The sequence below is a fragment of the Vigna unguiculata genome, chromosome 3 (assembly GCF_037176805.1).
Source record: "Vigna unguiculata cultivar grain cowpea cultivar isolate G323 ecotype 2 chromosome 3, ASM3717680v1, whole genome shotgun sequence".
Lineage (NCBI taxonomy): Eukaryota > Viridiplantae > Streptophyta > Magnoliopsida > Fabales > Fabaceae > Vigna > Vigna unguiculata.
This window is the reverse complement of record NC_140794.1, coordinates 54,811,384-54,838,744: the sequence shown is the minus strand read 5'-3', so window position 1 is coordinate 54,838,744 and position 27,361 is coordinate 54,811,384. Positions and strand designations below refer to the sequence as shown.

General features: G+C 31.4%; 2 protein-coding genes across 2 annotated transcripts; both read left to right on the top strand.

Annotated features, from left to right (window-relative positions):
* The first annotated feature begins 6,239 nt into the window (after nucleotides 1-6,239).
* LOC114179876 (uncharacterized) lies at nucleotides 6,240-13,238 on the top strand. The gene is made up of 3 exons (XM_028066362.2): nucleotides 6,240-6,422; nucleotides 7,614-7,685; nucleotides 12,507-13,238. Exon 3 carries the CDS (start codon nucleotides 12,519-12,521, stop codon nucleotides 13,023-13,025), a length of 507 nt encoding a protein of 168 aa, XP_027922163.2. The 5' UTR covers nucleotides 6,240-6,422; nucleotides 7,614-7,685; nucleotides 12,507-12,518; the 3' UTR covers nucleotides 13,026-13,238.
* Nucleotides 13,239-24,166: 10,928 nt separating this feature from the next.
* Nucleotides 24,167-27,238, top strand: LOC114178985 (geraniol 8-hydroxylase-like). Its single transcript, XM_028065158.2, has 2 exons — nucleotides 24,167-25,265; nucleotides 26,488-27,238. The coding sequence occupies exons 1-2, from the start codon at nucleotides 24,327-24,329 to the stop codon at nucleotides 27,106-27,108; spliced, it is 1,560 nt and encodes a 519-aa protein (XP_027920959.2). The 5' UTR covers nucleotides 24,167-24,326; the 3' UTR covers nucleotides 27,109-27,238.
* The last annotated feature ends 123 nt before the right edge of the window (nucleotides 27,239-27,361 follow it).

Here is a 27,361-nt window from a genome sequence, read left to right as displayed (position 1 = left end):
AACAGAAGTATAAATATTATTTCATCATCTGAATTTTGCGTGAAGTAATTGTTAGGATTGGTTATACAAGAAATCTAATCAAGTTTAGGATTAAAATCCAAATACTCATTTAAGTAATGTGCGTAATAGTCATTGAAGTTATATCTCCTCTGGTAATAGATAATTGAATTTCAAGAACATTATTAAAAACCATTAGATATACTTAAATATTAATTAGGTCTCTAATTTTTTTTTACGTGGTTCTCTTTTTTTTTAATTAAGTTTCAGTTTTTGTTATTTTTGTTGAACGTAATTTTTTTTACTAATATCGTTTAAATATTTAACGGCATGTGAATAAGGTATGTCACATGTCAATATATTTTATATTTATTTTATTTTATTTTTTAATTTTTTTCTTAATTTTAAAAAATAGTTCACGTGTCAAGTCAGCACTATGTTACGTGACAATAACAATGTCATGTACCAATATCAATGTTACGTGTCAAAGTCAATGTCATGTGTTAGTGTCTAATATTGTATTTAGTCCCATTTTTTTTTTCAAAATGGAACAATCTGATCTTTTTTCAAATTGATCAAATTTAAATTTTGTATAAATGTTATTCTAAATTTTTTATTAAATTTCATATTTTATTAAATATTTATTTCATTTATTTTTAAATCAACTCTAACTATAATTATTGAAATATAATATCAAATTCAACCTATTTAAGAGTATTTGAATTTTTACTAATTTAACTAATTGAAATATTTCAAAAAAAATGTTTGCATTTTAAATAACTTTTAATTTTTTTATCTAAACAAAACATTTTATTACAAAGAAATTTAAATTCTTCAAAAATATTAATTATTTTATTAAAATAGTCCCTGAGAACACACCATCAAGCATTAAGAATTGATGATGTTGCTGAACTTTTGGAATATATATGGACATGCAACTACCTGCCAATAATAACATGATCACTCAAAAATTAATGAAATTGTGTATTCAATACTTATGAAATTTGTTGTACGATACAAGAAAAAGTGTATCGAATTTTTTTTTATTATATCGAATTTTATAGTCATTTCATGACAACTAAAACAACACAAAAATAAAAATTATAACAACTTATAACATTGAAGTATTTAGGATCTATAAAAATAAAAGATTTTATCTTATGGATGAACTTAACAATTTCAATATTGTATTCTTTTGAGAAGAAGAATTAGAGGGAGAGAGAGAGAAAGAAATCATAAGGGATAGATAGTAAAGTTGATGTTGTTCTTTTTAAGAGATTAGGAGGTGATTTTGGAATGTTCGTAAAAATTTGTAATTGAATTGAGTGATGTGATGTGACATATTAAAACAATTTAATAGATAAAAAATAAGATTATTAAAATATCTCTAATGTTAAAAATAAGGGTTAAATATGTTTTTGATCCCTTAAGTTTCAGTGAATTTTGGAATTAGTCCCTCATCAAAACTTTATATCAATTCAGTCCTTCATCTTTTAAAATGCATGAATTTAGTCATTTTAACCAAATTTTGTTAAGTTTATTTGACGTTCCAAGCACATTTCATGATAGTATTTAAGTTAACATTGAAGCAAAAATGTGTCAAACAATGTAAATAATTTAAATACTATCATGAAATGCGCTTGAAACGTAGATAAACTTAACAAAATTTGATTAAAAGGACTAAATTCATGTATTTTGAAAGATGAAGGACTAAATTGGTCAAAAAATTTTATGAGGGACTAATTCCAAATTTTGCTGAAACTTGAGGGACTAAAAACATATTTAACCCTAAAAATAATATAAAATACTAAATGATTTAAAATAATTTATTTAATTTTTATTGATTCTCTGAATAATATATATATATATATATATAAATGTATATATATATATATAAATGAAAAATAAAATTTATTTCGAAATTAAATTTGACATTTACCAATTTAATGTTTACCTGAAAAATAATTTATTTACGTTTTATATTTTTTTTGTTTTTAATAATAGTCTTTGAAATATAAAATTTTTTATTCATTTTATATGAACATGTTTTTTAATTTGATTATGTTAGTTTTTGAAATATAAATTTTTTTATTCATTTTATATGAACATATTTTTTAATTTGATTATGTTTGTTAATAATATAGGTAATAGTTTTTAATAAATTTGTTTTCTTTTCTTCAAATTTTGTAGAATTATATATTGTTTATATATTTTTAATTTTTAGATTTTTAAATGTTTATTAATAATAATTTTATTAATATTATTAATAAATTAAAACTAAAATTACATATATTTTTTTCTTACAAAATTAAAATTGGAAAATATTAACAAACTAAATTATCTAAAAATTTAAAAATAAATAATATTTATACATGACACGTAACAAAACATACCAAAATTTAAAGACTACAATAATTTAAAATCATTTTTTACTGTTTCATTAAATAATTAACACTATGTAACATGTGAAAAAAGATGATGAGGGTAGAAGAAGTAAAAAATAAATAAAACGAGGATAAAGTGGTAATTTCATATCATTATATTCTAATTTCACAATAGTGAAATAAATTTTTTTAACAATCCTTCTATTTTATGTCTGTCATTATTTTGTATTATTCCAGAAAGAATAAGGTGCTCACCCTCTATGTCCTACTCTCCATTCCTCTTGAATAATACATTTATAAAAAAAAACATGACCTAAAACTTATGGAAAGCTTAACAACTTAACTAAAAAAACATAACCAGAGCAAAAATATACATCATAAAGAAAGGAGAACATAAATCATAGAACACCAATTATAATAAAATACAAATACAGATTAAAAACACATATCCCATCTTACAACTAAAAATAGACAACATTACCATACAATTAAAAACGCAAAAACCAACGAAAAATTTAAAATTTTGAGACAACTTAACAAAGACAACACTTAAAAAAACATAAAAACATCGATCAAGTCAATCACCTACGATATAACCTCAAACAAATATTGAAGTTTAAAAATACAAAACAATAGAAAAAAACTATAAAATCATGAAAAAAAAAAGGTGGGAAAGGAAGTTTAAAAGAAAGATCATTTTACCCAGAGTTGGGTTATTTGAGTAAAATTAACGAGAGATTGTTAACGCATATTCTAGATAATAAATTTTACAAATTTTCTCCTTTCAATAAAACAACCAGCACTTAACTATTTCCATTTTAGCAAACCCATTCTGCTCCACACCCACCTCTTTAATTTCTTCCTTCAAACACATGCTTTAACAGTATTTTTCTAGTAAACAATATTTTTAATCCACATTATTATTTTTCTAATACTTACATTATTAAAGTGAGCATGGTTTAATTAAAAATATTTTCACTTCAGATTAAAAAAAAATATAAATGGAATTTGTTAGTTAAATAAAAAATTACCAAGATTAACAACAAAAAAATAGTTAATGACGAAAGAAGTGTTTAAAACAATAGGTAAATTTGAGAATTTCATAAATGTAATTTGTAAATTCCAATGCTAAACTCTTAAGTAGGGATGGCAACGGAACGGGATGGGGACGAGTTTCACTATCCCATACCTATCCCGTAAAAAAAATTCACCCCCATCCTCATACCCAAACCTAACGGGTATCAAACTTTTGTCTCATCCCCATCCCCACCGGGTAACGGGTATAATCTCGTACTCATACCTATACCCGTTTACTTACTACTTTAATATTAATTTTAACTAATTTTTACAAAATAATAAAAATTACGTAAAGGAAACATAATATTATCAAATATTCAATATTAGGAGTATGGTTGTTTCTTTGATATCAAATACTTTGAAATAAATTATAATTGTTTACATTTTAGATTAGAATACCAAATAAAATTTAATGAGAACCAAAACATTTATTAAATTTGCAAACACTGTTGAAACCTAGTTGATAAACTTTAAAAATATTTTTTTTTAAATTATAAAAGGAAAAAATATTTTTAAAAAAGTATAAAAGGAAAAAAATATTTAAATTAAAATATATTTTAAATGTTTGTTTACTTCAATTTTTTAAATTATAATGAATCTATATTTTATACACTAATAAAAGTTATAATACATCACTTGATCAAAATGACGCAAAGAACAAATAATAAACATAATAATAAAATTTTAACATAGATCTTGTATCTTTTGAACCACAATATATGTTGGATGGTGGTAAAAAAATATTCATGGCAATTGCATTAAATTTTTATATTATAGTAAATAAAAATTATTTATACAATTATATTGAAAAAATTAAAGTATAATTGTAATGAGTTAAAAAATAAAAAATAATTAGATAAAATTTATCAAAATAGTATTCTACATGATGATAATAAACAAAAAATAAAAATATTAAGAAATTATCACATGTGTGTCTTATAAACAATTTGGAGACTATTGGAAGGAATCACAAAAAAAGAAACAAATATATAATTAAGGGTATGTTAAGATGAAAAATATCTTAGAGATCTAAGAAAACTTTTCAAATATCAACATATATACTCAATGGTTGATAAAGAAATGACGCAAAGAACAAATAATAAACATAATAAAATTTTATCATAGATATTGTATCTTTTAAACTCCAATATATGTTGGATGGTGATAAAAAATATTCATGACAATTACATTAAATTTTTATATTGTAGTAAATAAAAATTATTTATACAAATATAGTGAAAAACTTAAAGTATGATTGTAATGAGTTAGAAAATAAAAAATAATTAGATAAAATTTATCGAAATAGTATTCTACATGATGAAAATAAACAAAAAAATATAAAAAAATTAACAAATGTGTGTCTTATAAACAATTTGGAGACTATTGGAAGGAATCACACAAAAGAAAACAAATATATAATTAAGGGTATGATAAGATAAAAAATATCTTAAAGATCTAAGAAAACTTTTCAAATATCAACATATATATTCAATGGTTGATAAAAAAAATGACGCAAAAAATAAATAATAAACATAATAAAATTTTATCATAGATATTGTATCTTTTAAAGTCCAATATATGTTGGATGGTGATAAAAAAAATATTCATGACAATTACATTAAATTTTTATATTGTAGTAAATAAAAATTATTTATACAATTATAGTGAAAAAAATTAAAGTATGACTGTAATGAGTTAGAAAATAAAAAATAATTAGATAAAAATTATCGAAATAGTATTCTACATGATGAAAATAAACAAAAATAAAAATATTAAAAAATTAACAAATGTGTGTCTTATAAACAATTTGGAGACTATTGGAAAGAATTGCACAAAAAAAACAAATCTATAATTAAGGGTATGATAAGACGAAAAATATCTTAGAGATCTAAGAAAACTTTTCAAATATCAACATATATACTCAATGGTTGAGAAATAACAAATATTGTTTTAGCAAAATAAAAGAGTTCTTGAAATGAAATAAAAATTAATAATAATAAGTAAAGATTTTTTTTTTATATTACAAAGTAAATGAAATATTTATGCTATTAAACACTTAAATTAAGAGTATTAAACATTCTCATGTGAAAGGAAAATATACAATAAATAAAAATATTAAAAAATAATAGAAATATTCAAATGTTAGACATAATTTTTTTTTAATTGACATACATCATTTTAACATAATTACATAAAGATTATGATCAGATAAAAATATATTGGAGATGCGAATGAGTTTCATGACAAACCAAATATTTAGAAGAAATAAAAAATAAAAAAATAAAACGAGGATGAAAATATGGCGGGGACGGGTATTATGGCAGAGATATATTGATCCCCATCCCCATCCTCATACCCAATTGAAAAAATCGGAGATTCCCCATACCCATACCCATACCCAGTCAATACAGGAATTCCCCGTCAAAACGAAAACGGGTTCGGGCAATACCCACGAAGACGGGTTTATTTACCATCTCTACTCTTAAGTAATTGAAAGTTTACTTCCTATAAATACTTACAAATAATATAACAATTTAACATTTCATTACAGAATTTGTATATAGAAAAATAATATTTTAACACATTTTTTATTCATTTTCAGTCTATTATTTTAATTATTATTAGATTATTTATTTTAATTTTTAATTTTTTTATGATATAATATAATGATAATTGAAATAGTAAATTAAAAATAAATAAAAAAAATTCATTGTATATATATATATATATATATATATATATATATATATATATATATATATTATTGTTTTTAACCACAGTAATCTGTAGTCGGAAAGGAACGAACAACAGATATGAACAGGGAGGGCAGTGACGTAGCAGGGAAACCTCAAAGGTGAGTGTGGCTGAGAAAGACACAACAGATCTGTTCGTGGGATAGGAGAAGCAACACCAACACGCAAATCGGAAGAAAGATAGCCATTGAACCACGGAATTGTTAACCAGGTGCGTTCTGCATAAATTTTGACCTAGGAACAAACAAATCCAGTGCGGTTTTTTGTTTTCTTTCTAGTGTTCAACCGATCGTTGAATGGACTCTAAACTCGTGATTTTAAAGAAGTTTGAGCGAGTTTTTCGTAACTCGAGCCTATTTAAAAACGGTTCTACCCGCAGAGTTGATTAGGTTCGAAGGTGTGGGAAAGTAAAGTCGTGTTGAATCACGAGTTCGATAAACCTGATAAAGGAGAAAGAGAGAGTGGAAGAGCAATTTTGAAAAGCATTGATTTACAAGAGGACCAACGGAGATAAAATTAGAAGCTAGGAACAGAAATACAAGGTCAATGAGTTAGATATTTTGGTACAAAATTTAGAAAAATACAGTGGTCTAGTCCTTGGTATCAACAAATTCATTCCACTTTTTTCTTCCGATTCTAATGCAGTAGTAATCAGGAGTATGTATGATCAATCTCTGAGGTGTGAATGGTTCCTTTATTTGCTATAATGTATATTAGTTAGTTCTGGACCTTTTGAGCAGCAGCAAAATTGAGAGTTAGATTTGACATAAAAATAAAGTTGTAATAAGAAGAGGTTGAGTAGATCTAATAAAATAAATACTAATAAGGTGAGAGTTCAGGGCAAAGTGTGCTTATGAGTGTGGAGGATTTGACGCGTGTGGTGTTATTGGGAAATTGGAAATGCAAATGTCAACAGCACATTGCCTTTGCATTAGTTATTAGTTACTTATTTGCAAGTTAGAGGAGAAGAGAGTACACAGATACAGAACAAGAACAGTTGTCTCTGAAGTAAACGCTCTTTGCCTTGCCTGAAATGAGTTTGCAGTTACATACATGCGGTACTATAGTTTCTTGGCTCACTTTTGAGCTTCACCATGTGACTTGGTTAGGGCATATGCCTTTAATAAGGATATCATTGCTTAATTTAATCACCAAATTCATGAATTTGAACTGATTAATTGCATACCTTTGACTAAAAAAAGAATTATTAATGTATATTTTTTATTTAAGTATCATATTTTCGTTGATAAAGCACTATAAGCAGCTTTTCTTTTTGTTTCCTTCTTTTCCACATTGTCATTATGACTAGATATATTGAATGGAGCAATAATTAATATTCAGCATTATTCAATATATCACCCGTGCAGTTCTTATGTTTGACTTAATCCTCTTATGATTCCAGCTTGGGAAGACATTGAGCACTCGGCCTAACATATTACCAACAGTATATCATCAAGAACTCGCCAAGTTACAGGTACAGTGGCATCTACCTGTCTATTTAATGTACGTTTAATTTTGTGGGTATGTATGTGCCTTTTACAAACCTAGCATAGGAAACATGATCTCTTTCAATTCTTACCTATTCTTTCTCACGTTCACAGACTTATGAGTATGTGGTTCAAACACATGCTACCCAAGATTTCAAACTTATCACTCTTCCTATTACTCAAAGTCTTTACCAAATTGTTTGATGTAAAGTTTAAACTAAACATGCATGATACACATATTTGTGGTACATATATATCCCTGTTATCATGTTAAGGGCTGGCTATCTTTAGGCTCTGCATTATGAACATCAGTATGACATTATATTTTTATTATATCTACAATATAGGTTTCTACTTTTATGAAAATAGTACTAGTACAGGTTTGAGTTTGATTTGACCAGTTGAAGACTTTGCTATGTAATGTAACATTTAGAAATTAAGTTCAAGCTCTTATATAGGATCCCATACCTAATGACATTAAGTTAAAATTTCAAGTCTTTCCTCTACTGCCTGCCTCTTAATTTGCTTAGCTATGTAGCCCAGGTGATGTCTTTTTCTCTCAACCTAGATTTTGTATGCTCTTTCTGTTTATTAAGCATGAGGTAATCATGGTCTTATATAGTAACTATCAATTAAGTCTTTGTGTGTGCCTATAATTAGCTATGATTAAAATCATTAATTAGTTATTCATGATTGATAGATGATAATAATACAAATAAGACAACTCTATGGTGATGAACCATTACGTTTACTTGTTCCTAGTTTTTCTACTATTAAGTTTTATTAGCAAGTCATATCAATTGGGTACACATTCTTGTTCTAATTGTGGTACTCATGTGAATAAGCATGTTGTGTCCCCATTTGCTTTTAGTTCACTATGATATTTGGGGTTCTAGTCGTGTTTATTTCGTGTTAGGATATTTTTATTTGTCACTTTTATAGACGATTTCTCTTGTTGCACTTGGGTTTTTCTGATGAAGAATCTTTCTGGAATTGAAACCCGGGTAGACTGCAAAATTAAAATTATACTAACAGATTATGTAAGAGAATATTTGTTTCTCCAATTTCAATCTTTCCTAAACTCTCAAGGGGATTCTTCATCAAATATCATGTGCCCACACACCACAACAAAGTGGTGTTGTTGAGTGCAAAAGCCACCACTTGGTGGAAACTACTCATACTCTTCTTCACTTTAATGTTCCTGTACACTTTTGGTGGATGCTTTTCTTACCGCATGTTATATTATTAACCATATACTTTCTTCAGTTCTCAAAATTTCATTATCCCTTTTTGCATCTTTGGGAGCTCATGTTTTGTCCATGATCTCACTCTATGTAAAAATAAACCCTGTGATAAATCTCTAAAATCCATTTATCTAAATCGCTCTCGACTCCAAAAAGGTTATCAATTCTCCTCAACTACAATGGTATCTTGTCTTTGTTGACGTTACATTCTTTGAGACAACTCCTTTATTTTCTTCCACCGTTGAAGATGTCCCTTTGGAGGTTTCACTAATTGTCCCAACACTTGTAGTAGCTCCTACTTCACCTCCATTATTCACATACCGCCATGGATATGGACACCATTGGAAGTGCCTCTAGTGACCCTCCAACATCATCTCTAGCTCATATTGCTCTTTAACCAATGTTGCTTACACCTGATCCTTCCTATTTTCTTTGGACTTCCTATCTATTTCCTAGTCACAAGTGAAGCCATTGTTGACCACACTTGGAAATTGGCCATGCTAACGGCTTTGAATGCGAGAAACAAATGGGAGCTTGTTTCCTTGCCTACTAACAAAACCTCTATTAGGTGTCATTGGGTCTACCAATGAAGATCAAACCTAATGGTACAATTGATCATTGCAAAGCTCGTTTGGTAACTTAGGGTTAAACTCAATTTTGTTGTCAAGAATATGGTAACACTTTTTCTATTGTAGCCAAAATCACCATTGTTTACCCTTTTTGTTGGCATGGTGGTCATCCACCATTGGTCTCTTCACAGTTGGACTAAGGCCTTTCTTCATGGTGAGTTCCAAGAAGTGTACATGGATCAATATCATCATTGGCGATGGCCCTAATGGCATTCTTTGACTCAAGTCTCACCTTCATAGTCAATTTTAAACCAAGGACTTGGGTCCACTTAAGTGCTTTCTTGGCATCAGAGTTGCTCAATCCTCGTTTGGCATTGTCATTTCCTGGCGAAAATATGCTTTAGATATTTTGACTAAGATTGGTATGATTGATTGTCTCCCCAATGATAGTCTTATGAATCCTAACGTGAAGCTTTTTTCAAGTCAAGGGGAGTCATTGGAAAACCTTGGAAGTATTGCCATCTAGTAGACATGCTTAATTACCTTACTGTCATTAGACCAAACATCAAATTAGTGTGGTTAGCCAATTCCTAAAGGCTTCATGTAATAGTCATTGAAATTTTGTCATGTGCATCCTTCTATACACCAAGAATACACCAAGGCAATTCCAAAGTTTTTGGTTATTTCGATGCTTATTGGATGGTTGAAAGACCCTAGAAGATATCATAGGGTAGAAGGCATACTTAATTGCCTCACTCTCTCTAGAGCAAAGGTCACATATGCAATTAGTGTGGTTAGCCAATTCCTAAAGGCTTCATGTGATAATCATTGAAATTTAGTGATGCGCATACTTTGATACTTCAAGAATGAACAAGATCACAGTTTAATATATGCAAATTAGGAAATTCCAAGTTGTTTGTTATTCTAATGCTGATTGGGCAAGATCACCCTTAGATAAGGTGGTTAACTTGCAGCATTTTAATGTTCTTGTGGTATATGTTGTGTTGACACATATAAACTCTTTTTGGATAAGTTGACTGAAGGAAAGGTTGGTAAAGTCATCAGGAATATCTCTGGTTACTCTAAAGAAGGTCAAGGTAACTTAAGAAAGTTCTGCCAATATTTCATGTCACCTTGAAGTGATTTCTCGAGAGATTTAGGGTTTCAAACAAGTCCATGTGACTGAAAGTTTCTGCGGGAATAGGACCTGATATATTGATTCCTGAAAAATCAAGATTAAATAGCTTTTATGTTGAGAATGAAAGCTGAAAGGTTATTGTTTGGAATATCAATAGCATGTATCATTTCCAAACAAATGTAGGCTGAAAGATTATTGTTTGGATTATCAACAGCTTGTATCATTTCCAACATGGCCAACCAAGTGGTATTAAGAAAGGTCAAGTTACATCCGCATTTCTTTGAAGTGAGCAATGACATCATTAGGAATTGGTCCTGTGATCTGGTTGTGAGAGAGATCCGAAGAATAAAGCTGATTAAGCTGTTCCCTGCTTCTTGGAATGTGGCCATTAAGTTTGTTTCTATGAAGGACTAACTGTGAAAGCATATCAAGATTTGAGATAGAATCAGGTATTTAACCAACCAACATGTTTTGATGTGGCAAAAGTTCTGTTAGATCTTTTGGTTCAGAGAGTTTAACAGGTGTTGTACCTTCTAATACATTGCCATGTAGACAGAGCCCCGAAGGTGAGAAGGTTTGGACAGTTCGGGATGAATTTGACCTGAAACTTCTTTTCAAAAAGGGCTAAAGTGATGAGTTGATTCAAGTTTGCGATCTCTGGTGGAATTGGTCCTATGTAAGAATTTACATTTAGCTGCAAGTACATGAATTTATATAGGTTCTCAGCACCCTCTGAAGTTGTTCACTGCCAAACTTAGTGCTGTGATTTTAGCAGTTATAGAGATTGTCTGGGATTTCCAGGTCATTTTGTTGGATTAGGCGACCTTTAAGAACCCTTAGGAAGTTCCTGGCTTAAAGGGCTATACAACATCGTAACATTTACTACACTAGTTCAATTGGCAATGCTAGGGGAATGCCACTAAAGCAAAAACTTGACCACAAATCCATGCACAAAATTTGAAAACAAAATATGTGGTCAGATGCATCACGCAAATTTATAAAAGGCTTTTTGTCGCATATCTGAAAACACTAATCCGCCTTTTCCAGCCAAACCTTGCCGTAGCATCTACATTAGTCTGTCTACTGTGTTGATTTTGTACAACAACAAAATTATGAACAATCAGGACAAAATAATGAAGAGTGCTATTGAGTTTGGTAGTAGAGATTGAGGAAGAGGAAGAGTTTGTTCGATGCTCCAAACTTTAATCTGAGAGTAGCCGGCAAGAGTAGCAGAAGGCATGGAGTCTGAAAATGTCAAGGAGGGAAAAAGAGATTGGTTACTAGATATATGATTTGAGTCATCACATTCAAGTATCCAAGGTTTACTAGAGAAGAACCGAGAAACAAGATCTACAGGTTTACCTAACTAAAACATATGATGCAGGTTGCTTAGTTTGATGCTCAGAGCTTCAAAAGTTCATGACACTCAAAATAAAAAATCGTGATATCTGAAATAGGAGTGGTGGCTTCGCCCACATTAGCTGGCTGAGATACTTGTGAGCTCTAGTGTGACATTCTCCTTCAACACGACCCCAACAATTGCAGTAGTTGCAGTGGGTGTGACCACAACAGTGAAAGGAGTGAGGGACTAGGGTAAGGGAATCCTTGGTGGACATTGAAGTGTTTTCGAAAGTATAAGGATTGGAGAGACACAACAGCTACTTCCTAACTGCATCGTATGTATGAACATTAGAACTTAAGAAAATTTGATTATTTAACTACTTTAAAGTCTGGTGGATACATAAATATCCATAAATCATTAAAATACTCCCAATTGTTATTTTTATTCTACATTACCTGCATCCGTATGTTTTTAACATCATTACTTTAATGATATCTTTCGGGTACCTTATGCAGGAGGTATCAATTATGGGTGAGTTTACGATTCAGATTAGCAATGACCTTGTCAATCAGCTTGTTGATGATGGCATGCCAAAGAAAAAAACAAGAAAGAGCAGACGAAAGGTTGCAAGAGACACTGAAAAGTCTCAATCTAATGAAACTAGAAAGCCTGAGAGTGCAGTATTTCCAGCGTGGCCAGTGCAGCCCCCTTTGCATGTACCTGGAACGTTTCCTGCTCAACCTCTACAGTCAGAGTTAGAGAGTATTCGGTCTACGCTTCAGGAAAGTGAGAAGGTTTTGGAAAGATTGCAGAAGCAAGAGGAGAATATGTTGCAGGAAGTAACCCAGAAGGCAAAGGATCTTCATGATAAAGAGTATAAGCTTCCAAACCCAAAGCCTGAGCCATGCACGGCCGAGAGATTTGCGACCTTATCATGTTACAAGGAACATATCAAGGATCCTTTGAAGTGTGCTAGTCTTGTTACCAGTTTTGCTGATTGCCTACGTAGGTTTGGCCGTTTAGGTGACAAGTGAGTTATACTGAAATGTGCTTTAAAAGGAATTTCGTCTGACAAATGCAAATAAACTAGTAAACTACATACTGACTCATAAATACTCATTGTGCTGCTGCCAATTTTGTTTAATCTTTCATTCCCAACATTAAACCATGTTTTCAAAATCCGAATAAGTGATGTATTCCTCATTTGGAATCTGAACATTTTGCTATTTATGTGCCCATTTTATCAAGGGAGTATTTTCGCGTTGGTCAGTTACAAGTGTTACTAACTCTGAAAAATAGAGACGGTGCAGGTTTTATCAACTTTGATTATTGTTTTGGGACAACTTTTACGACCCAAAGCAACATTAGGAAAGAGTTACTGTAGCTAGAAATGTGGAAAAAATATTATTGATTGGAAACTTGATTTAATTTTAGGAAAGGGGTACTGTGGCTTTATTTTGATTGATCTTGACTATATCTTATTTGAAAATAGACGTAATGAAGTTTAATTTTGTTTTAACTAATAATACTTAATTTAGTCTTTCTAAGATAATGATGTTTTATTGTTCTTGGTTTTTTACAATTCGTTGGATCTTTTATTAAAACAAAAAGAAAAAACATGAATTTAAGAAAATTAAAATAATAAATATTTATTTGACTCTTTTAATTACAAATTTGATAATGTTTTAGTGTTTGAAGAAATTATTTTACATAAACTATGTAATTATTGATAATTAAAATAAATACATAAATGGTCGAGATTTCTTCTTTATTTATAGTTCAACCTGAATTTAATTAGAAAATCATTTACAAGAGAGTAAAATTTTAAAAATGAAACTAAAATTAAGGTTTATGTATGAAAAGAGATAAAATGTAAGGACTTTACCATTTAAAATATTTATCTATAAAGAACATAAAAATTAAGAATTAATTAGGATGAAACTAAAGGTTAAGATATTTATTTATTAAAAAAATATACTATTTAAAATGGATAAATACTCTTCTAACTTTTAAATCCATTTTATTGCACAGGTTCTCTAAAATCATTAAAATCTGACTGTATTTAGAAAGTGGATTATTATGAACTGAAAATATAATTAAATAAATATTTACTTATTAATAGGATGGAAATGGATAATAAGGTAGTCATATTTCTATGTTTGTTAGCTTTAAAATTATATAGATGATCTTAATTATATAAAACAAATTATATACTTTACTTTTAATAAATATATAATATTCTTTAATTTTGTTATAAATACATTATTAAAAATGGCTTAAATATTATTTTTACTATTTCTTATGATCGCACAATTTGTCCCCTAATGGTTCGAACTCTGTATACATGAAAGCAACCATTATTGGTGGTGACTGAAAAAGTGGGTATACAAGACCAGTTTTGCTGTCATGTGTAAGAAAATGCATAATGTGTCGACCACTCTACCTTACGAATTGTTGCTATCTTGTTTCCTTTTGTTTGCATATAATAAAGGTTGTGAGATCTTTAGTATTGTAATTTTGTTATATATAAATTTCAATTATTCAATTAATGTCGTGATAAGATTCTCCGTGTATAACTAATTTGGTGTGAGGAGAGTGGTGCAAATATAATCAATTATCTAGAACTTAATACAATCTATTATTTTGTATTAGTGGCTCTTATTAGCACAGAATGATTGATTATAAATAAAACGTTTTTTTTTTTTATCTTCATCAATGTTTTTCTTAAATAATTTATAAAACCTTATTTAATTGTAGTAATATCAAATATTTTAGAGCACTTAAAGAAGATATATTTACATATTTTTATTACAACTAAGGACAACAAATAACTTTTCAGAAGTAATGATACGAAGAAATTTCAACTTAGATGATTTGTACTATTAAAATATAATATCTCAATTTTTAAATTTTTTTAAATTATGTGTTGATAAAATGGGTTAATCCATCATTGATCTGCTAGAGTAAGTTGATATGGTCCGACAAAAATAATAAATATGATCATTATTATAAAATTTCAATTATACCTAATTTTTTATATAAATGTAATAACTCAAAGAATTTATATAAATTCAATTCAATTAACATTATTATTTAATGGCTTGATTAAGTTTTTTATTCTTTATTAAAATATATTGAGTTCTCAAAATTTTATAATTTTATAAATACAAACAATTATTTAAGATTAAAACCATAAGTCAACTATTTTTAAATAAATAAAATGATAAATTTATTATAAAACCAAAACAGAAATTAATATTCAATTTTTGTTCAAAAATTGCTAAAACTCAATTAAAAATTTACAAAACAAAACAAAATCATGTTTAAATGCACAATTTCATATATAAAAAAAAAGTGTTTTTCATATATTAAAAATAAAACAAAAATTAAAATCATATTTTTAAACACTATTCTAATAAAATTAATATGGGTTTAAAATTTTGAAAGTTTTGTCTAGACCGAACTTGTGCTTGACTCATTTTGATTATATCATGATCCAATTGCTCCACTTTCCTGAAAAGATCGTAAATATCATGATCCCAATAATGAAGGAAGATTATACACAATTTGGAACCAGAATTTATGTATCACCGAAGCATATCCCTTATAAACTTTCGGGGCCTTCTCCCTGCACCTCCAACAGTTCTTCTGTACCACCAAAATTGACCGTTATACCCTTATTTAACATACGGGTGAGAGTGGGTGAAAGTGGGTAGGGACGCAGTAAATATCATTTACTGCGTCGCCAGCGTCCCTGCACCCCCAAAACGTTACTATTAGTATTTCTTCTACTCCCGTTTCTTCTCCATCCCACTGTCTGCTTTCATTTAAAATTTTGCTCACTTTCATTCTTTGTGGTCCGTGGTCCCTGAGAGCTTTAATTTTTCTGTCCTTCATTCGTTCATTGTCTTTGGTGGTGGTGGTCCCTCTTCTGGTTTGTATCACTTTCATTTATTTTTTTTTAAGGAATGTTGTTTATTCTCTCAGTGTCTTCAGTTTGCGTTGTGGTTATTGTGATTGAAGGTTTTGTCATTCTTGGTTCTTTGAAGGAAGGTGGTTGTGAGTAACTGCGTTATTTTCTCTCCAAGTGGTAGTTCCCGTCTATCCAGGTTAGCCTTCATACCAGCTTAAGTTTTTTCTGTTTGCTTGTGATGCGAAACGGAATTTGTTTTCCGTTTCATAAACTATATAACGAAATCTTTTATGAAACGGATTATGGAATGCGTTTCAAACTTTTACCAAACGGAATACAAAAGCTGTTTCACAAAAAAAGTCAAAATGTATGGGAAACGGAATACATATTCCGTTTCATAACATTTTGAAACGGATTCTGTAATCCGTTTCATAAAAAAAATTTCATAAAAAAATTGCAATTTTTTTTGAAACGGAATACAGATTCCGTTTCATAACATTTTGAAACGGATTCTGTAATCCGTTTCATAAAAAAAAATTGCAATTTTTTTTGAAATGGAATACAGATTCCGTTTCATAACATTGTGGAATAGGCTGCATGAAGCCAAATTGTCGCAACACACGCTCCGACAGATGACGGTGTACGAGGGTACCAACCCTCAGGAAGCCAGAAAACATGCCATGTGTTACAAGTTGTCGAGCAGCTCTATGTGCTACATATGGGTTCCAATTCATCCCATCATATGTCAAGCCATCCAACTGGACTCTAACATCAGCTATAGCGGAAATGGCGCATCCAATGACATAACGTAGAGCACGGGGTTCGGTCTCCACATATGTATCTCGTACTTGCTTCCTTCCCAATGTAGGGAAGCGCTCGTATATCCAAGCCTGTATCAAATAACATTTCATTTAACCATTGTCATATAAAACTAAAAACAAGTAAAATAAAGAATAAAATGTTATATAAATGGGTACCTGTAGAAGAGGTAGATATCCAACTAATTGCTTTGTATTTGCAAAGCTGGCATCTCCTAGCTGGTCATATAAGTGGACAAGAGCAACAACTCCCCAAGCATATCTACGACATGTGGGGAGATCTCTAAATAGCTCGAGATAATGTGTACGAACATAGGTGGTGCTTTTGTTAGCAAATATCGTGCACCCTACAAGGTGCAAAAGATATGCATGTGCAGCAAACTCCCATAGCTCGTTTTCACAACAGTTGTCATACAACTCTCTCAGCCAACTAAGTCGGACCTGTGCACCCCGACTTTGATTCAGCTCCACACAAGCCATGGCCCGGTCAACACCAAGAAGTGTCGTCAAAATCTCAACTGAATCTTCATATTCAAGATTTTCAGTCGAGCAAAAGTTTTCACTGATGGGAAGATGGAGAAGTGACCATACGTCATCTAAAGTGATGGTCATCTCCCCAATGGGTAGATGAAAAGTATTAGTCTCGGGATGCCATCTCTCCACGAAACCCAATACTAACCCAAGATCGATATATTCATATAAAATATCGCACAGAGGCGATAATCCAGAAGCTAACACAAAAGGTGCAATAGAAGGGTGAAGACGTCCTAATTTCTTCACTTTTTTAATATGGGAGACCACTTTCACAACTCGATCCTAACAAAAGAAACAAAAAAGAATAAAAATACTTAACAACAAAAAAATTAAACATATATAAAAACTTCTTACTGACCTGACCATCCCATATCATGCGTGCAACATGATCCTCGTACCGGGTCAATAAAGATGTATCATATGGACCACCAGGAAATCCTCCACCATCGTTATCAGTCCCCTACTCGTCCTCCTGAGGAACGTCGAAAACCTCATTCTCAACAATATCATCCTCAACAACATTAGCCTCATGCTGACCCCTTCTACGAGCCGAAGCTGTCGGTCTCTTCCGTGCACCACCCTGTCTGGAACTCTCGGGTGCATCATTTGAACCACGTCTCGACAAATTTTCTCGTGTCCTAACCATATCTATAATGAAATAAAATACAAATTAATAAATAAAAAAGACTCGCCCTCATCTTTCCTTTTTTTTCCTCGTAAAAACAATAACTCTAAGTGCAAGTTCAATTTCACAAATTGAAGACGGATCACAATCAAATTAATTACATGAAACGAATTTAAATAAAATACATTAAACGCATTCAAGAAGTAAATCAGATGCTAAAACGGATTTCACACTACGTTTCGCTGGAAAACCAAAAAACACAGGCAAAACGGATTCCAGGTTCCGTTTCAGCAGTGTGGGAAACAGCTTCCATAATCCGTTTCACCTAAAATAAAAAAAGGAAACGGGAAACGAATTCCACAATCCGTTTCCTAAAAAAAAAAACCCAAACGGGAAATGGATTCCACAATCTATTTCCTTAAAAAAAAACAAACCACAAAACGAAGTTTGTATTCCATTTCTGGTTTCTGGGAAACGAATTCCACATTCTGTTTCCTTAAAAAAAAAAAAAACCATGCCTGTTCGTGGAAAACCCTTCCTGTCAAATATTCAAACCAGTATCTTCTAATCTACTGCTAAAAATAAATAAATAAATTAAAATATAAATACATGCACTGCACTGTACTAATATTAAAAGACCAGTACTTAACTGTCAAAAATGGAGAAGCGGCGCAAAAGGATGAAAGGCGGTTGCCGACACTGGGGAGAAGAATGGTGTGTGGAGGAGAAAAGGATGTTGCGGAGGTTGGGGAGAACAACGGTGTGGAGGAGAAAAGGATGCCGCGGAGGCTGGAGAGAACAACTGTGGAAGCTGTGTGGGAGAAGAGGGAGATGAGGGAGAAGGAGGATGAAGAGTGTGTGGAGGTGTGGAGGTTGTGTGCACAACGTCAGATAAAAGACCTTGCACCTAGGTCAAAGATTCCAAGGGTGCAGGCTGCAGGGAATCTGTTTTATTGGGGTGCGTTTTGGGTGTAGGGGTTTTGGAGGTGCAGTGCAGTAAAAGAGATAAAAGAGATAAAAGAGATAATAACTGATTTTTTTACTATGGACAAACATGGAAATAAAGTAGGTTTTGGGGTACAAGAGAGATTATTAGAAGTGCAGGGAGAAGGCCCCTAAACTTTCACCAATTGTCCTCCATCCTGACATGTGTACATGTTTCAAGATGGATTTCTTATGAGGTCGAGACAATAATAAATATTATAATGAATATAAAATTATTTATCTTATAATTATTTTATTTATAGTATGTGTACGTGTTTTTATCCGGTAGTGCATTGGCCGCTTAGTTGTTTGCTAATTTGTTTAGGGTTTTAATATTAATTCATTTTATGTTTTAATTTTTGTTTTGATAAAAAATGTTTTGCTGTCATAAAGACACTTTTATCTATTCCGAAATAATTTTCGTCGTACATGATACAATAATCTATAAAACTCAATATAATCTAAGTGAGAATTTTGATTTTATGATATAGATAGAAATTTAGGTAGAGTTGACAACGAGATCAAGGTTTCGTTATTTTATACACATTCTCATTAAAAAAATTATCTCAATCTCCATATCTAAACTCAATAGATATCAAACTTTTGTCGTTTTCTTACTTTTCAATATTAATTAATTAAATAATTTGTATAAAACAATTACAGTAAATGACATAATGTTATCAAACATTCAATATTAAGAGAAAGATTGTTTCTTCGATATTAAATATTTATAAAAAAATTATAATTGTATACATTTCACATTAGAATACCAATTAAAATTTCATGAGAATTAAAACATTTATTAAATTTGCAAATATTAATGAAACTTAGTTGATAAAATTTAAAAATATTTAAAAAAAATACAAAAGGAAACAAATATTCAAATTAAAGTATAATTTAAAAGTTTGTTTACTTCAATTCCTTAAATTCTAATGAATCTCTTATTTATACACTAATAAAAGTTATAATACATCACTTGATCAAAATCACGCAAATAACCGAGATTAAACTAATAATAAAATTTTAACATAAATCTTGTATCTTTTGAATATCAGTATATGTTAGATGGTGATAAAAAGAAATTCATGACAATTACATTAAATTTTTATATTTAGTAAATAAAATTTATTTATACAATTATAGTGACAAAATTATAGTATGATAATGAGTTAGAAAATAAGAACTAATTATATAAAAATAGTATTCTACATACAAACAAAAAAAAAATATTAAAAAATTATCAATTGTGTGTCTTAGGAACAATTTGAGAGACTATTGAATGAAATCACACAAAGAAAAACAAATATATATTTAAGGGTATGATAAATGAAAAATACTTTATAGAGATTTAAGAAATTTTTTTCAATATCAACATAGTCAATGGTTGACAAATAACGAGAATTGTTTTAGTGAAACGAAATAGTTTTTCAAATGAAAATAATAATAATAATAATAATAAAGTAAAGAAGATAAATTTTTTATATTACCTAGTAAATGAAATATTTATGTTACTGAATACTTAAATTGATAGTGTTAAAGATTCTCATGTGAAAGAAAAATATATAATAAATAAAAATATTAAAAAAGAATAGAAACATTTAAATGTGAGACAAAAAATATTTAATTGACATACATCATTCCAACATAATTACATAGAGGTTATGATAAGATGAAAACTATATTAGAGATGTGAATGAATTTTATGACAAACCAAAAAATTAGAAAAAATAAAAAATTGTAAATGTGTAATAATATATATATATATATATATATATATATATATATATATATATAAGTTTACTTAATTGATTATGAATATTTTAATAATTTAAACAGATGAAGATATGACGGAAACAAGTATTATGACAGATATGGGAACGAGGACGGGACGGATATGTACATCCACATATATTCATTCCTATATCCAATTGAAAAAAGTTAAAGATTTCTCATACTCATATTCATATCTAATTAATACAAAAATTTCTGGTCAAAACAAGAATAAATTCAGACAATATTCACAAAGACTGAGTTATTTGTCATTTTATATAGATATTAAACTCAGACAAATTAATACCAAGAGCAAGGTACTCCACAAATATTGGTTTCAGATTTATATTGTTACTTGTTTCGTTAAAAGTCAAAATAAAGATAATCTCGAAACATATTAATATTCACCACAAAAATCTTCTTCTATACTACTCACCTAGACAAAGACCACGACGTTCACCCATTAAATTATTCAAAGTGCACTACCCAACAAATTTTATTTTATTAATCATATAATAGAATCCTATAATTTATATTGGGATTCATTTAAAGACCAAACCAAGAGGCCCATTTTTCTTCTCTTTCTTTTTCCATCTTTTTTTAATTCTTTGTTTCTTCTCTCTGTTTCTTTCCTCTCTTCTATAAAAATAGTCATTTATAAAGATTTATTTACATATTTTGCTTTCAAACGAATCCCTTAACCTACATAATATTACTATATTTCTTTTCTTTTCGTTTATCTTCTCTTTTAAATAACCACAAAAATATATTTTTTCACCCTATTTTCTCTATTCTTTTATGAGTTCCAAGTTTTCTTCTTTTTACTCTACAAAACCATTTCAAAATTATTTAATTTAAATTTAAATCTTTAAATAATATCTCAAATTTTAAGAAATATAAAAAAAAATAAGTTATGCCAATAAATACATATAAAAAGTATATCAAAATTAATATGCATATTAATAAGTAAAAGAAAATAAATTTAAACTCAATAAAACAAAAATAATATGATAAAACTGTAGACACAAAACAAAACCCATATATAGCTTGTTACGTTTGTTTATATATGTAAGACCCATGAAAATTCACCTTACTTTTTCTGTTCTAAAGCTTTAAGGGCTTCCCTTGAGCTACTGGACCTTAGTGCTGGTCCAAAAGATAAAGCCACCCGAGTCTGACCTAGTTCCCTACTTTTTAGATTTCTCCTACCTTGGTGCTTAGAGCTGCAGCCGCACTCTCTCCGTTAGGGTTCCACCGTGTTGACAGTCCACCTTCCGTTTGGCCGTTCTTAGCTCACGTAAGTGCTCTCGGACTCGTAGTTTCCTTTCCTTGGTCTGTTTTTCGTAAGTTGTTGTTAGGGTTCTGAACTGACCTATTCTCGCTGTTTTCCAGCTTCGAGTCCATTCCTAGAAGTTGTTCGTCCTCCACAATTTGGGGTGTCGAGGTTTTCAGCTAGCTTGTCCAGGTACGGGAAGCTAGAACCTCACTGTTGCTGTGTTTATAAATTGTTTTGCGGTACACTTTATGATTCTTGAACTTGTATGTTGTGGAGATCGCTTGAAATGGTTGGTGTGTTGTTGGTTTGTGCAAAACACGTCTGTTACAAGCATGGCAGTGGCGGGGACTGTTCAACTCGCCCAGGCGAGCACGTCTCGCCCAGGCGAGGCGAGCAGAGGCTCGCCCTGGTCTTCTCGCGCAGATGGTCGCCTAGGCGACTCGCTCAATTTCGAGCAAGCGAGCGTCTCGCCCAGGCGAGGCAAGTCTCGCCTAAGCGAGAACGTGCGGAGGCCCCTATTCCAGATTCGCGAACTCTCGCCTAGGCGGAGAGGACTCGCCTGAGCGAGAGACTCTCGACTGGGCGAGACTCCTCAGCCTGAGTGACGGTCTGAGCGAGGATGCGATCAGTTTGGGGTTTTTATGTCTTTTGGTGGTTGAACTGTATTCTATTGTACTATTATGTTATGGTATGAGTGGAAATTGCTCGAGTATGCTTGTATGTCGAGGTGTATGTGCATATATATATATATATATGATGGATTGCTATGTATGCGTGACATGATTCATAAATGATGAATGATGAGTGTCGTGGGAACTTGGCATGTGAGATGCATGAGCGTTTTGGAACTAAAGGAACATGGTATTGACATGAGATGAGGCCCTAGACTCATGGGATGGTGATGATCATATGTATGGATTCAAAATGTGATGCGTATGAGGAATAAATCTCAGGGATTGGTATGGAATTATAAACATGATTTTGATGTTCTCCTACTGCTGTTTTATGAATGTTGGTCCGTGTCAGCGTGTAATTCCTTAGGGTCTCTAGGTGAGACCTCCGGGGCTACGCTTCAGTGGTCGGGACGTAATTTCATGGCCTCTGTTAGTGGGTGTCCATGGTGGTGCCCCATCTGTATAACTAGGTAAGGATTCAAGGTAAGGTTGCATCCTGACACTCTGAGGAGCCAGTTAGTCTCACCTAGAGCGGACTGACCCTGTGGTGAGAGTAGCAGGAGGCCTGAAATTCATCAAGGGCTAACCTTGTGGTGAGGGGAATTTGATTCATTATAACACTTGTATTACATAGCTCAGGATCGAGCAGCTCGGGGTTGAGTAGAGGTATCCACCACAAGTGCAAGCATTCGCTGAATCCGACCAAGTTATACGTATCCGGATGAGTTGAGTCGAGTCGTAGTGTATTGATTGAAGAGTCATAACATGCTTGGTTGTTGTATGGATATTGAATAGTGAAATCATGTTTAACTGTATGATGAATATGTTGTTGGCTCTAGCTTACCCGTTTTGTTGCATGGTTGTATTGTATGTGGCTGTTCTTTCTTGCGATGATCATCAATTTGATTGATGGGAGCAGATAGGCGAAGTTCTCGTGATCAACAAGGGAATGGTGATTCCGTTGCTTAGCCATCTGGGCTGGAGTTTTCTTCATGTTTTCTTTAGGGCTATGGCTCATGTATCTCTTTATGCATTTCTACTCTACACTCTTTGTTAGACTTGTATTCAGCTTTCCTTTGGCATCGTGGTGTGCCCTAGTTTTGTAGGGGTTGTGTTAAGGACCTCAAGACTACGCTACAGTACTATTATTGTGTGACGTTTTCCTTTAATTTCGCTTAATAATTAAATGAGACGTTACAATATATATATATATATATATATATATATATATATATATATATATATATATATATATATATATATATATATATATATATATATATACTTTATAAAGTAATACATTTATATTTTTATTTTTTAAAAAAAATAATATATTTTAACAAAGTTTTGTGAAAAAATTTTTGACCATGCATAAATGTCGGCACCCCTAAAAATTTTTTTAATGTGATTTGAAAAATAAATTTTGTCAAATTTTATAGAAAATATCATTCTCTTTTATTAAAATATTTTCTTTATTTCCAATTCCCCAAACTCGTAATAACGCACTTCCCATTCGATTTTCCTGATTCGATGTCTTCCTAAGGCTCTTAAATTCAGTCCTTGAAACACCTAAACTATCTAAGATTCCCTTTCTGTCGTCCTTGAAACACCTAAAAGCTTTGACAAACTTATATCTGTCGTATTGTTCTGGTTTTCTTTGCATTACTCGCTACCTCTACCTTCCAATTTCTTATAAATATACCTCAAATCCCAACAGAATAACATAATACAATACACCACCATGTCTCTCTCCTCAATTCTATCTCAAACCCACCATTATTTCTCTGCTCAACCCACAACTACCCTTCTACTCTTCTTCCTCCTTTTCCTACTTACCTTCTACCTATGCCGAAAACCCAACCCCCAAAACCTACCACCGGGCCCACCGGGCCTCCCCTTCTTCGGGAACCTTTTATCTCTTCACCCGGACCTTCAAACTTACTTCGCTGCCTTGGCCCAGATACACGGCCCAATCTTCAAACTTCGACTCGGGAGCAAGCTCGCCATCGTCGTAACCTCACCCACCCTCGCTCGGGAGGTCCTCAAAGAACACGACACTCTTTTCGCCAACCGCGACGTCCCCGTCGCCGGTAGGGTTGCCACCTATGGCGGCTCTGACATAGTATGGACCCCGTACGGAGCCGAATGGCGGATGCTGAGGAAAGTGTGCGTGGTGAAGATGTTGAGCACCGTCACCCTGGATTCCGTCTACGATCTGCGCCGCAACGAGGTCTGCAAAATGGTGTCGTATCTGTACGACCGAGCGGGGAGTGCGGTGAACGTGGGGGAGCAGGCGTTTCTGACGGTGATGAATGTGATAACCAGTATGATGTGGGGCGGGGAGGTGGAAGGGGTGGAAAGGGAGAGTTTGGCGGCGGAGTTCAGGGAGTTGGTGGCGGAGATGACGCAGCTGCTGGGGAAGCCCAATGTTTCGGACTTTTTTCCCGGGTTGGCCCGGTTGGATTTGCAGGGCGTGGAGAAACAGATGCAGGCGCTGGTGCCCCGGTTTGATAGGATATTCGAAAGGATTATTGGTGAACGATTGAAAGTGGGTGAAAAAGAAGATGGGAAAAAGAAAGAAAGAAAAGATTTTCTGCAGTTTTTGTTGGATCTTAAGGATTCTGAAAGCGCTGATTCAAAGACGCCATTCACCATGACCCATGTTAAAGCCCTCCTCATGGTACCTTTTCTTATCTCCCTTTCCAACTTCAATTATGGGTTATCTTCTTTGCTTCTCATTTTGGATTTCTTAACCAAAATCTTGGGCAAAATTATTTCTTAGAAATTTACCTTTTCTTTTTAAAACTAAATTTTAGAATAAAATAATAATATATTTCAGTCAACTAAGTTTATGGAATATAAGAATTTCGGAACGAAAACATTATTTTTCCACCGCTTTAGTAAATAGACATAAGGAGGTGTTGTGAACCTAAAAGGTTTTCAAAGCATGGTCCTCAGGTTAGAATATATCATGATTCAAATCTCAACAATGCAGTTTTATTTGACATCACTTCATGATTCAAATTCTCACTTCATTGAAGATTGTTCACGTTATGGCACAATTAGTTATTGATGTTTTCTCGGGATAGTGAGTCAAAAAGAAAAGAAATTATTTAAAATGAGAGAAAAAAACAAAAATCTTATAGTTAATTTAGTGATATAATACAAAATGCAAAATGAATTCTTGAAATATAAATTAAAGTTAAAATATCTTTTAGGTTAAAATAAAAAAAAAACTATTATAAAATCTTAATAAATAGAAAAACCATAATTCAAAATTAAAATATATTAAAATAAATGAATTTATAAAATGTTAAAATTTTAAATAATAAAATTATTCTATTTATTATTTTAATACCATAATTATAATCATGTGAAAAAAAATAATTAATTATATTAAAGTATGATTTATTATATAAATATAATAAAATATTTATAATAAAATTGATCATGTATTCAGAATTAATTATTTTGTAAATTTTATTATATTACAGTTGAATTATTATGATTTTAAGTGTGATTGATTATTTTTTATATGATAATAGATAGATTATTTATTTTTTATGTTAGTCTTTTCTTTAATGTAATAATTATACATATCGATTTCTTTTTTTTAATATTTTTAATACTTTATAGTATTGTTTTCCTATTTTTCTTCGATTACAATTGTTTTCGTATGTAATTTTGGCTAGCAAACAAACAGGTTAGGTTTTATAAGTATAACATGATTTATGTTTTCAGATAAGTATAACTAAACAGTTTTAAGCGAATCAAATGGTAAATTATCTATTTTGAAATTGTTATAAGGGCGATTCCTTCCGTGCCTTAGTGAAAAAAAAAAAAACCATACTGAAGAATGTTGTGACTAACACTAAGAAAATTGTACATGAACAACACAACAGGATATGGTTGTGGGTGGAACCGATACATCTTCCAACACAGTAGAGTTTGCGATGGCAGAAATAATGCAGAAACCAGAGATAATGAGGAGAGTTGAAGAAGAGTTAGAAGTTGTGGTTGGAAAAGATAAGATGGTAGAAGAATCTCACATTCATAAGTTGCCTTACTTGCAAGCTGTGATGAAAGAAACTCTTCGGTTGCACCCTGCGCTTCCACTTCTAGTCCCACATTGCCCTAATCAAACCACCAATGTGGGTGGCTACACCATCACGAAGGGTTCTCGAGTCTTCGTCAATGTGTGGGCCATTCACAGAGACCCTTCCATTTGGGAAAGACCACTCGAGTTTGATCCTACGAGGTTCTTAGATGCAAACTGGGATTTCGGCGGCAATGACTTCAGTTATTTTCCCTTTGGATCTGGAAGAAGAATCTGTGCAGGAATAGCGATGGCTGAAAAGACTGTTCTGCATCTTCTTGCCACACTTGTGCACTTGTTTGATTGGACAATACCACAAGGAGAGAAGTTAGAGACAGCAGAAAAATTTGGAATTGTTCTAAGAAAGAAAATGCCTTTGGTTGCTGTTCCCACCCCACGCTTCTCCAACCCACACCTTTATAAATAGAATTTAATATATTTATTATTCATGCACCAGGCATGGGAGTGTATACTATAGTAATAATAGTTATGTAACCAGCATGTGCCTTTTCTTTTATATACTTCAATAAAATGCAACAAAAATGCATTTAGTTATAGACTTCATAGTTCTATTGTTAAACCCTCAATACAACTGCAATTTTCTAAAAGAAAAAAACGTTGGAATTAGAGATATTTGTAATTCTGGGTCACTTTGACCAAGAAATTATATAAAGGGATCG

Excerpts from the sequence above, each read along its gene's own strand:
- LOC114179876 (XM_028066362.2), top strand. The coding sequence starts at position 12,519 with ATGGGTGAGTTTACGATTCAGATTAGCAATGACCTTGTCAATCAGCTT.
- LOC114178985 (XM_028065158.2), top strand. The coding sequence starts at position 24,327 with ATGTCTCTCTCCTCAATTCTATCTCAAACCCACCATTATTTCTCTGCT. Across the intron at positions 25,266-26,487 it reads ATGTTAAAGCCCTCCTCATG|GATATGGTTGTGGGTGGAAC; the intron begins GTACCTTTTCTT and ends ACAACACAACAG.